This window comes from Cydia strobilella, chromosome 12, assembly GCF_947568885.1.
Source record: "Cydia strobilella chromosome 12, ilCydStro3.1, whole genome shotgun sequence".
Classification (NCBI taxonomy): domain Eukaryota; kingdom Metazoa; phylum Arthropoda; class Insecta; order Lepidoptera; family Tortricidae; genus Cydia; species Cydia strobilella.
Genome location: NC_086052.1, coordinates 14,845,010 through 14,857,970, shown reverse-complemented (window position 1 = coordinate 14,857,970; position 12,961 = coordinate 14,845,010). Strand labels below are relative to the sequence as shown.

Below are 12,961 nucleotides of genomic sequence, written 5' to 3'. Positions count from 1 at the left end.
GATTATTTAGACCGCGAATGAATGCAGTGGCATTCATCCGTAGGCCGGACATTCCATTCCTAGCGCCATTCTAATCAAGGGGAAAACGAAATGTCCAAATGAAAAACCCCTTCGGCATCAATCAATATAATATATGTATATACGTGTATATATGTACATCATCGTTATACTAGTGCATGCTTGCAATTTTTCTACTCAAAAGAATATTTATTTAATCATTGGTATCACCGAGGTTGAGACACACTGACTTATCATACATTATTCTAGAAAAGCATCTTATCTACAGCGCGTCTAGGTAGTTTCACAGTCAGACCTCAAAGTGGTCCCATTGCATTTAAATCTCGCCCATCTCAATATCTACCCGCGAAGAATCCCCCCCGGCCCTGGGACCTCTAACGACTCCCCCGCGACGACAGCAGACTCCCTTATTCCAGATCTCCCGACATAATGCCGCTAGTAAAATGGTAAGTATGATCACCCCCACGACAGCGACTCCAATTTCTATTTGGTTCCACTGCCGGATCCCTTGTTTCTGCCCCGTGGGATAAATGTTGTAAGCTATCAGATAGGTATCCATTTTACCCAATCCGCAGCAAATTGTGAAGCTTTAGCTCTCGATTCTATTACCAAAGCTGTGAAACAACCTGTGACTTACTATGCATAAAGTTAGAAATACTTTACCCGGACTCCCGTAGCCCCACTTATTCTCTTAGAATTAGCTCCTCGAAGCCTCTCGAGTCGCATAAACTCCCACCTCAGTGGATCACAAACACTTCTATTTATTTACACTAGTAATGGCACTCCACTCTCCCGCGATGTAAACTTAGCCCACCAATCACTCAGGCTCTCTCTCTGAACGTGACTCGAACCTTTCGCCGGACTTGCTCGACTCGCGCCCAAATTCAGACTGCCTTCCAAATCCCGTTCCCTGCTTTGCCTCCCGTTCCAAGAGACTCCTCCCCCTGGAAAGAGAGATGGTACCCCCAAATAAATCTGTCCGGGCTTCATTTTTCGGCCCATGCGTTCACATGCTCGTGATTGGAGAATGACCATTCGATCATCTTAGATCCCGCCCTCCCCAATTCTCAGTAAATGTACCTTTTTTTTTTTCCACAGTTTTTTTTTCACAATTTCGCTTCCGTCAACATCTGTTATCAATTCGCATTGACTGGCTATTCCAAAGAATCAATTGTACAACTAAATTTATGTCTTCCCGTCTTTGCCTAATTGCCTTAGCGTCGTGTTGCACCCTTTGTTTCTTTCCTCTTAATTCTTTGGGCGTAGTTATTTTAGTGTCAATAAATCGTGAGTTGTTTTTGTTTAACTTAATGGCTATAGATTGGGTTTTTGTCTAATTTTCGAACAATTCTGACTAAAATTTACCAACACCCTAACCCTTGTCACGCTTTCTAAAATTTATGACAATACGTTATTGGAAACCATTTCGAGTATAATAAATGGACAGATAAATCCATGTCAACCATCTCAATTTGTATAGTTTTTTTTTCTTGTACAACTCACATATCATCCATATATATTCATATAATATATATCATATATATTCTTGTAACATTTATATTTATGTAATTGTTTTTTGTAATTTTGGGTTAATTTTATTGTTTGTAAAAAATTTACATGTAAAAGTGCCCCTGTGGCCTATTTGCTGAATAAATGTTTGATGTTCGGTTATCAAAGTGAACGAAGCATAAAGTTTAAAATGTCTCCCTTACTTGTTTTCAGGTCCCGGCGGAGTATTTTGCCTCGGTGACTGTCTACTTCAGTGATATAGTCGGGTTCACGGCTATCGCTGCCGTGTCCACACCTTACCAGGTAAAATAGCTAAAAAGGAAGGGGAGTGAAAATTCATGTAACTATGTAACTATACCGGTTTCCCGATGGATGTATATTTTTAAACAAGTTCAAAAAAGGAGGTTCTGATTCGTTTAAAGTTTAAACCTTTCCTCGGAAAAGCGACTGACATTAAAAAAATCGTATGTATTGGAAAATTACAAATTGCCCTTTATAAGGAATATAATTATTTGTACCTATACATAGATTGATTAGATTGCCTGCTAGGGTAGGTTTTGCTCTAAACATTGCCAAAGCTTTTACGGTTACTTAAGTTTTACTCAGTTTTTAATGATTCATTCACAGTTAGCTTCACTAGACATATCGGCCGGGATATGAACCGTGATTACCTTTTGTATTGTTTTCGAGCTCCTAATATTTCGACGCAGTTACATCCCGTGAACAAGATGCATATAACTGCGTCGAAATATCAGGAGCTCGAAAACAATACAAAAGGTAATCACGGTTCATATCTCGGTCGATATAAGTAAGTTTTTCTCAATTAATTTTGTATTAAGCAGAAATGTCTGCGAACGATGCTATTAAGCCTAGCAGTAAATTAAAAGTGGAAAAATTCAGTCTTGGTGGGACTTGAACCCACGACCACTGGATCACTAGTACAGTGCTCTACCATCTAAGCCATCAAGACTGAAGACCCAATGCAGCGAATATTTCCACCATATATGAGCCACTAGGGATGTTCTAGCGACATCTATCGTAAGAGCGTTAACACTTCATAAACAGCTACCGGAGTTCCGTCATATTGGAAATTCACCAGTAACGATGCGCTATCCCATACCAAAGATAGATATAACTCCGTAATAGATGGATACAGTCTAAGGAAAAAACGTGCCATGAAAATCACGAAAATTTGATTTTCGATCAGATGGCGCCACTAGTTTTGGCTTACTCTCGTATAGAGGGCGTTGACGGTTTCGTTTGTTATTTATAATTTTAACGCATATCAGTGAAAGAACATGGGTCAAAATCATATAAAAATAATTAATGCAAATAATGCAAAGGAGATGGCGGGACGACTTGGACGCATTCTACCCCAAATGGTGGGAAAATGGCGATGACAGGGTCGAGTGGAGAAAACGAGGGGAGGCCTTTGCCCAGCAGTGGGACACCAAAATTGGCTAATAAAAAAAAAAAAAAAAAAATGCAAATAAAAAAAATCATTTATCCATATTTAAATACATTTTAACGTATTTTTATAAATCTTCATTTTTAGTTTTAAAGTATGTCGATAGATGGCAGTGAATTTACAGTGGTTACAAAATTCACTATGACAGTTAAGTACAACCGCTCTATCTTATATAAATATCCTCTTTGCCCATACCAAATTAATTTTGTATTAAGCAGAAACGTTTGCGAACGATGCTATTAAGTTTTTCTCATTAGTCAATATCTTACAGGTCATTAGTTTCCTCAACTCAGTGTACAAGCTGTTTGATGACCGTATCGAGTGCTACGACGTCTACAAAATCGAAACCATCGGCGACTCTTACATGGTGGCATCTGGGTTGCCGGTCAGAAACGGTAAGTTTTCGTTTTCACATTTGATGCTGATCCGCACGCCGCTCCGGTGTGCGAGCGGGACATCGCTATATTACCTATACAACCATATACATAGTATATGCAAGTAGTTATAGACATGAAACCGAGCGACCAGGGGTAAGTAAGGTGATAGTTTCATGTATGCCAGCATAATCCTTTATCTCTTTCACTCTTATAAATTTCGGTATTTGGGAATCGCCTCCTTGCTATGATGCCATACCCGACCATGAAAAAATGCCCGGTCGGTGATAAATAAAATAAAAAAAAAACCATTTATTTCGAGTATCTGATGTGACTCATAAGCAACTCATAAGTACATAATACAAACATTAAACAAAACACAAACATTAAACAAAATACTACAAAAATTACATTAAGACAAAACATGGCACGCATGAATCGCAATAAGACTATCTCTCTCTCTATCAAAGAGTGTCAGGCCCTTGTATACAACGTCGCAGCGTGCGGTGCATCAGTACGTTGCAGTTGGCGTGCAGTCGCCGTGCAGTTACTATACAAATTGCAGTCGGGTTGCAGTCCGTCTGTATCGGCCCTAAGTGAAAGGCTTGAGCGGGGCGTACGGTGTAGCGTGAGTCCATGTCAACCAAGGGCCTGACACTCTTTGATAGACAAAGATAGTCTGCGATTCCTATAAGAGGAAAGAGAAAATAGTGCTATGCTTTGTCCTTATCACCGATCGGGTGGCATCATAGGTAGGAGGCGAAGGCAAAATACCGAAATTTATAAGTGAAAGAGAAAAAATCCTATGCTGCCCAATTTTTATATGAATATTCTTTCTCTTATCCCCGGTCGCGCGGTGGCGCGTCTATAACTAAATGTCACTTGTGTATAACGAAATGTCACTTTTGACACTGACAGACCATATCTATATCAAAACTAGATCAAATTCATAACCTGAATTACAATCAAAATATGCCTCCATTTTAAACACAGAGACCGTGCGCATTGGATTGTCTGCCACCTAGTGACTTAAATAGAAAACTTTAACTTGACATTTACACTCCACGCAAATAAACAGATATTCCTATAGTTTACGCATGCTCCTTTTTGACTCTTATATGTTGCAGGTAACAAACATGCCACGGAAATTGCCAGTATGGCGCTAGAGCTACTAGCAGCCACGGCACACTGCAGGCTACCGCATCGTCCCGATCAGGTACTTAGGTAACTGTCTCCGTGTATTTGTTTGCCTTTTGATTGCCCCGCAGCTAATTGCATAGCTATACTAAAAACGTTCCACGGAAATTGCTAGTATGGCACTAGAGCTACTAGCAGCCACGGCACACTGCAGGCTGCCGCATCGTCCCGATCAGGTACTTAGGTAACTGTCTCCGTGTATTTGTTTGCCTTTTGATTGCCCCGCAGCTAATTGTATAGCTATACTAACAACGTTCCACGGAAATTGCTAGTATGGCGCTAGAGCTACTAGCAGCCACCGCATACTGCAGGCTGCCGCATCGTCCCGATCAGGTACTTAGGTAACTGTCTCCGTGTATTTGTTTGCCTTTTGATTGCCCCGCAGCGAATTGTATCATAGCTATACTAAAAACGTTCCACGGAAATTGCTAGTATGGCGCTAGAGCTACTAGCAGCCACCGCATACTGCAGGCTGCCGCATCGTCCCGATCAGGTACTTAGGTAACTGTCTCCGTGTATTTGTTTGCCTTTTGATTGCCCCGCAGCGAATTGTATCTTAGCTATACTAAAAACGTTCCACGGAAATTGCTAGTATGGCGCTAGAGCTACTAGCTGCCACAGCACATTTCAGACTGCCGAACCGTTCAGATCAGCTACTTAGGTAAATACGTCTCCGTGTCCTTGTATATAACATGCCACGGAATATTCCTGATAACACACATCAGGTAGGTACTTAGGTAATGGGTAGATATCGGTGTGTACTTGATTTGCTTTACTTTCCATGCATGATTAGCGTAGCCTTATATTAATATTTCTGTGTGGACAACGTATTTTATATTTTTGTGCCGTTTTTATTACACAAATAGATTGCTATTAGTCTTACCTGTGATAAGTAACTCCATAATTATTTAAATTTACAGTGCTACTGCGATTTCTGCACGTAATTACGGCGCAAACCGGCATTTTACTTTGATGTTTACACCGCAACGGCTATCCATTAAATGATAATGCGATCGTGTTTTCTGATCATTTTGATCAAGAAATAGAGACACGCGCCTAGCTGTCATACCACTTCTCCTTATATTCATAAATGTAAAATATTATGAATAAATGTCTATGTCTATGTCATATTTCTGTGAGCGTAGCTTATGCTTTGTCTAGTACAGTTACATTAAGGAAATAAAACTGTGAAGAGATGAAAGAGTTTTTTGCTTTACTTGAAAATCCAAAATTTAAATGTTTCTAATGCGACTATAAATTGAATAGGTAATTTTCAAATGGCAGCATCATGATGGATATCATATTGATCGCTTATTTGTATTTACTTAAAAAACAAAATGTTTTTTTTTTCTGATTTTGCTTATCAGTATTAAACTGTAAAAATATTAATTTATTCACAAATATTCCATTAGGTCTTCTTATGTCACAATAATGGTTGCATATCTCTATGGTTCAAATATCGTTTCGAAATCTAGTATCTCTTAGTTTCAACATGCATCATGTTTTACTAAATTACAATGAATGATATGGTAGAAATATTCGCCACAATCGGGTAAGTTTTAGTAGCGCAGTTTTTTAGAAATAACTCTACCATTGTCTCAGGGAATCTCGCTCGAAGCAGTATTTATCAATATTTTCTTTATTTTACAAATTAGCCGACTTAGGACCAGTTGCATCAACCATAATTAACAGACTGATTAACGTCAAGCAGCAGAGAACTATGAAACTTTCCATACAATACAATTTAGCGAACGGTAAAACGGTGACAGACGGTTTGGTGCAACCGACCCTTATGCTTAGAAAGAAAGGAAGAGTGGAAAAACTCACCGTCTCAGGCGAGGCTCAAGCTCGCGACTGGAATACCAGCCCATCGTTCTGCTAACTGAGCTACCGAAACATACCCGAAGACAGCGAATATTTCTACCATATTTAACCGACTTATTTCCTCGTACGCAGACCTTATGCATGAGAAGCGGCATCCACACAGGGCCTTGTGTCGCGGGGATTGTGGGGAGCAAGATGCCGCGATACTGCCTCTTTGGGGACACCATCAATACGGCTAGTCGCATGGAGAGTACTAGTGAGCGTAAGGCCCAAATATAATAGTAATGTGTATGTGATACATAATAAATATGAGTAATATTGGCAATAGATGAGGATCTCTTATACACGCCTACTAGTGTAGGTCCAAGAGGATTTGACCTCAGCTAATATTTACATGCATGAGTATGATTCTGTGTGATTATGATGTTACACGGTTATCAGAAACGCTATCGCGAATTTGTTAGGTATCCATACTAATGTTAATATTAATACTTTATAAATGCGAAAGTCTGTCTGTCTGTCTGTGTGTTACTTCTCTTCACGCTTAACCCGCTGAATCGATTTAGTTGAAATTTGGCATAGTTTGAGTTCCGGGAAAGGACATAGGATAGTTTTTATGATGGAATTGGGAAATGGATTTACATAATATGGTGGAATTGAGACAATTAATGAAGTGCCTGATAATTTGTGTACATATTATGCTCAAACTGAATGATTGCTACTAGAATTTCTCCAGGCGCTAAACTTACTCTAGCTGCAGTTACTAAGTCCACGCAGACGAAGTCGCGGGCAAAAGCTATGTGTAATAATTCGTGCCTTGTCACAGTTAAAAGATTTAATATCGATTGTCACTAAAACAAGTTACGAAATCACTAATCAAGTTCCTTAACTGCATGGGCTGTTCAAAGTAAACGTAGGTGGGGTTAATTTAGATGGATAAACTTGTATAACCAATCATCTAATCTTAATTTGTCATTTATATATATATTTATTTTAGCGATGAAGATTCAAATATCCGACGACGTGAAGAGAGCTCTGGACCGGAACGGCAGGTTCATCACTTCCCCTCGAGGAGTGGTCGATGTCAAGGTAAGTCATCATCTTCCTCGCGTTGTCCCAGCATTTTTGCCACGGCTCATGGGAGCCTGAGTCCCGCTTGGCAACTAATCCCAAGAATTGGCGTAGGTGCTAGTTATTACGAAAGCGACTGCCATCTGACCTTCCAATTACCCAGAGGGGAAACTAGGCCTTGTTCGGATAAGCCCGGTTTCCTCACGATGTTTTCCTTCACCGAAAAGCGACTGGTAAATATCAAATGATATTTCGTACATAAGTTCCGAGGTTTGAACCCGCGACCTCCGGATTGCAAGTCGCACGCTCTTACCGCTAGGCCACCAGCGCTTTTGTTGATGTCAATTGTCAAGTATTGAATAAATTTTAAACAAAAAAACTTTTCATAATCATACCATTCCTCTGGAAATTTTTGCTCATTAGTTGTTATCCCTGGGGGCCTTTATGTAGATACAGATCAGCGTTTCGTTCGCTACAGCACACACGATTATCATTTTAGCTAGACCCCCTGGATGGAGAGCCAAGTTGCATAGTTTGGCAACTCGGGCAAGCCGCGGGTCATTGTCTCGTTTCTCTCATTACATCTGTAAGATAAGATAATGCTTAATAGCCTGAAAATGGCCCAAAAATATAGCGAATTTATCAAAATCATGAAATATTGATAATAGTAATAATTGTCTAAACAATACGAATCGCTTCGTCTTTCGCCTTCCCACTCTTTCGACCGTATAACCAAAGATAGATATAACTCCGTAATAGATGGATACAGTCTAAGGAAAAAATATGCCTCGAAAATCACGAAAATTTGACTCTCGATCAGATGGCGACACTAGTTTTGGCCTACACTCGTATAGAGGGCATTGACTGTTTCGTTTGTTATTTATAATTTTAACGCATACCAGTGAAAGAAATTCACACACGGGTCACAATCATATAAAAATAATTAATGCAAATAAAAAAATAATTTATCCATATTTAAATACATTTTAACGTATTTTTTTTAATCTTCATTTTAGTTTTAAAGTATGTCGATAGATGGCAGTGAATTTACAGTGGTTACAAAATTTACTATGACAGTACCGCTCTATCTTATTATATCCTCATTGGTATAACGCAGTATCTATCACCTATCAGTGTTGCCCTTTATTTTCAGGGTAAGGGTGAGATGGTGACGCATTGGCTAGAGGGCCGGTCGGGCTCGTCTCCCGTCCGTCTCTCCTCGGGCCTCGATACTAGCGCTCCTAGCTTCCTCGCTCGCATCCATTCGCAGCGGGGCCGGGACAACAGAACACATTAATATACGTTATTTTATATTTATACTAAAGGTTTATTGAATACATTAGATGTATAAAGTCCAAACCCCGTTATCAATGTGGTTCATTGAAAATAAGGGTTGGCAGAAATACGTACCCTGAATTCGCCTTTAACTGTATTTTTGTAATTTACTTAGTTAATAAAAATATTGTGAATCCGATGGATATCCTATTTCTTAGTAAAATGTTGCGTTGCATGCCTAAATCTCAGATGGAAAGCCACAAATTATTATTATTTTAATATTTTAATTAATTAATTGCAACATTGATAACAGGATTTGATAAAGTATAAGACAAATTCATGCTTCAAGTGTGCTGATGTATACGGCGCTGCACCGTACATTATGCGGTAGCGGTTACGGTGAACTTTTGACAATCCAGTGACCACAAAATAGATATTTCTTTTACAAGGGGGCAAAATTGTTGTTTAACCTCTCGTGCTAATATTGATACATTGGTTTCAAGGCACGAGGGTGAACAAATTTTGCCACCGAGTGAAACACAGCAATTTTCAGATCAGAGGATTTATTTTGTACACAATTGTTACTCAGTTTGTATACTTATTTAAAAAAAAGTAAGTACCTACTTCTTTATATTGGAAGTACAAAGTAATAAATTACACATGGAAAAGAATGCTTTTCGCTGTTGTTAGTAAATCTAGGAATTATTTACCGTCATTTAGGCATACAAAAAACGTGCTGCTATGTTTCGTATTGTACATATTTGTTAGAGAAATATATGTGTTAGATATTAATCTAAGATATACCTAGTCAATCAATTCAGAATGTCTTTACTTTTAAGGTTTTTGTAGCTGCCAGTACCTATTTGTATCGTAAGTAGTATAACGAATTGTACCAAATAAATGTTTATTTACTCATAATAAATAGAGAAGGAAAATGAATGGAATTAAGAATGAGTAGTTTAAATTAAAGGAAGGATACATTTTATACGCGAACGAGAGCGAAGTTACAGAAATATAATTATGTATTAATACCTAGTTGCGGTTTTATTTATCTTAATTTACTAAGTACTTAATTTGCTGGTAAAAAAATACATTATGAGTAAATTGTCATTATTTAATTGTGACATCTACAATATATTATGATAATGAAAATGTTAATTAGTTATGACAGATCCTTCAAGTGTTTTTTGTTGGGCTTAATTTAAAAAAACCGGCCAAGTGCGAGTCGGACTCGCGCACCGAGGGTTCCGTACTTTTTAGTATTTGTTGTTATAGCGGAAACAAAAATACATCATCTGTGAAAATTTCAACTGCCTAGCTATCACGGTTCGTGAGATACAGCCTGGTGACAGACAGACGGACAGTGGAGGCTTAGTAATAGGGTCCCGTTTTACCCTTTGGATACGGAACCCTAAAAAAATATTGGGTATTCTAAATAAAACAATTCATAAACATTTATAATAACATTTAATTGACACTTCGTTAATACAATAAGATTGGCCTTGAAGTTTCTTAATGTGTAAATAATTTATATCTTACAACGACAGGGCAATCGTTACCCGCATATTCGAAAAACTTAACGATATCTACAATAGATAAAGAAAATGGATATTTTCTGAAAACAGCATAGGTATATAAAGTGCATTGCAATAGAAATTGCAAATAATGTCAACAAAACAATTTACCTTTATTAAATTACTTGATTCAATAATTAATTTCTAATTAATTAAATTGATTTACTTCATTACCTCGTAAGTACTTTTTAAGGACAACCATGACCTTTTCAACAGTATTCTTCAATATCTTATTAATATCATTTTTTTATTAAAATACATAATATGATGATTATTAATTTTACAGTGAAAATAACTTTCGTACGAATTTTAGGTTATATGTCAAATGGTAACGAAATCTTTTTTTTAAATACCATGTCGGTGGCAAACAAGCATACGGCCCGCCTGATGGTAGGCAGTTACCGTAGCCTATGGACGCCTGCAACACCAGATATAAATCTGTCATATTTATTTACATATTTGCAACTTCTATTGAACTCCACTTTATCTGAGGTTGCATCTGCATTTATAATATTTTAGTAACAGCTGTCATCTCCATACAATTTATCACCTTAAAACGAAAATCTCGCAAAATTTTATAGAGATGTAAGCTGTCACCGTACCAAAGCTATGTGAAAAGTATTCTCTGTGGCCAAGTTTTGTATGAATTAGAAGTAATTACACAGTAGTTATCACAGTAACGCAGATCCGCACATGGCTTCGGGTGTATGAGCGAGACAACGTTGAGCTGATCCGCATACTATGGAGGACCGCCTTAGACTGTAGAGAATCGGACCACGCTAAGTTTTCATTCTATGCTACGTCGAATATGACGCTCCTATCGGATATTATTATGTTGTATTGTATGCATCGTGTAAAGTCGTGTAAGTCTGTGTAAACTTAGCGTGGTCAGAATCTGTTTTTAAAAATGGCCGACCAACGAGATTTAAATCTTGAATACCTGGGCGACCAACTAAGCTCGAGATATCACGATCCTTGCTACTGTTAAAGCATTTTGGAGATAATAATATACCCAGCGGCTTGCGGTATTTTCGATTCAATTTTTTATTGTGTAGTAATATTGCTAGGGTCCCTTTTTTGGAAAATAGAGCCGGTGAACGCTACCAATTTTTATTATGTTGTTGGGCATGGTATTGGAACCCTAAAACTGTCAAGAGACGTCGGAGGGCGCCGTGGTGGAATGTTATCGATCCCAGTGCGCCCTCACGAACGGCCAAGAGGGTGAAACGCCGGAGTGGGTTTAGTGGGTAGGGCCAATTCTCCCCCCCTCTCGCCAAGAGAGGGAAAAGGAGCGGCGAGTCCCACACACCGTGCGTAAGTGCATTCCCACTCCGACAAAAAAAAAAGCATGTATACACGTGTGTGTTTATTATTATTATATATGTTCGAACCGATATAGAGTATGTCTACTTTGTTGTTCAAATTACTTCAAAGATGCCGCTGTTCCCGAAGCAAACTAGATAACAGTAGTATTACTTAGAACCTGCTCAGCTTAGAACCTATACATATAAGACGATGTCATATTTCGGAATAAGTGTTTGGTGACGTAGCAACTTGTATCTTATATAAACAAAGTTTACATACGACACAAGTAGCCACGTTTACCAATCCGTTTATTCTATTATTTGACAGTTTTATCAAAGATAGATATAACTCCGTAATAGGTGGATACAGTCTAAGGAAAAAACGTGCCTCGAAAATCACGAAAATTTGATTCTCGATCAGATGGCGCCACTAGCTTTTGCCTACTCTCGTATAAAGGGCGTTGACGGTGTCGATTGTTATTTATAATTTTAACAATGAAAAACGCTCTAAGGCATGACTATACCCTTAGACCCTCACTCTTGCGCTCACCCTTCTGCGATCTGCGCTCGGTGCACACCTTTTCACTTCCTTAGCTCGAAATCGCACGTGTGCGGACTAGAAGGTAGTTAGGAGAACTTTTAGGATATTTTCCACCGCGTACAGTCGAAGGCAAAAATATCGATCCAGACAAATGGCTCAAAAATATGTGAACACGACTTTACTCTCTAAGGTGTAAAAGTGTAGGTACACATATTTTTGAAACTTTGGGAATGTATATATATTTATGCCCTTGACTGTACAGATCAGAGGGCCTATCGCGAACCCGTTCGACGTGTTGCCTCTCTGTCGTACTTGTAAATTCGTACGTAAATGTGACAGAGAGGCAACACCTCGAACGTGGCCCGCGGTAGGCCCTCTGATGTGTACGTAGTGGAAAATATTCTAAAAGTTAGAAACGTTCCCAGAAATTTCTAGAATTTTTTATATCTTGTAAATGGAAAGTTTCAATTTCTATACAAATAAATGAGAAATTTCCATTTGCGAATGGCAACGCAACGCCGAGCGAAATAGGTACTGGCCAGCCCTCTCTACTTTATTAGCTCAATAGAACATCGGATCGAAAATACCACAAACTGGATTGGGCATGCCTTGCATTAAGGAAGGCAATTGTTATTTTAATATTATATAACGCTTTATAAACCCAATGTTAAAACATTATGTTTATAACGAACTTTTTCACCATGCCAGCTCGAAAGCTTATATCTTTATTCTTAAAAACTGATAAGTTGCATTTTATTCACAAGAGTGCCAAAGTAATTGCTTCCTCATGTTAGCTTGAGGAATTG

General features: G+C 38.4%; 1 protein-coding gene across 1 annotated transcript in view; it reads left to right on the top strand.

Annotated features, from left to right (window-relative positions):
* LOC134745877 (uncharacterized) overlaps positions 1 to 8,772 on the top strand; it is a 55,836-nt gene extending 47,064 nt beyond the window's left edge. The window contains exons 11-16 of the mRNA XM_063679973.1: positions 1,741 to 1,830; positions 3,267 to 3,390; positions 4,497 to 4,585; positions 6,523 to 6,652; positions 7,388 to 7,479; positions 8,615 to 8,772. Of these exons, the coding sequence (XP_063536043.1) occupies positions 1,741 to 1,830; positions 3,267 to 3,390; positions 4,497 to 4,585; positions 6,523 to 6,652; positions 7,388 to 7,479; positions 8,615 to 8,758 (669 nt within the window). The 3' untranslated portion in view covers positions 8,759 to 8,772. The remainder of the gene's footprint in view (positions 1 to 1,740; positions 1,831 to 3,266; positions 3,391 to 4,496; positions 4,586 to 6,522; positions 6,653 to 7,387; positions 7,480 to 8,614) is intronic.
* Positions 8,773 to 12,961: the final 4,189 nt, after the last annotated feature.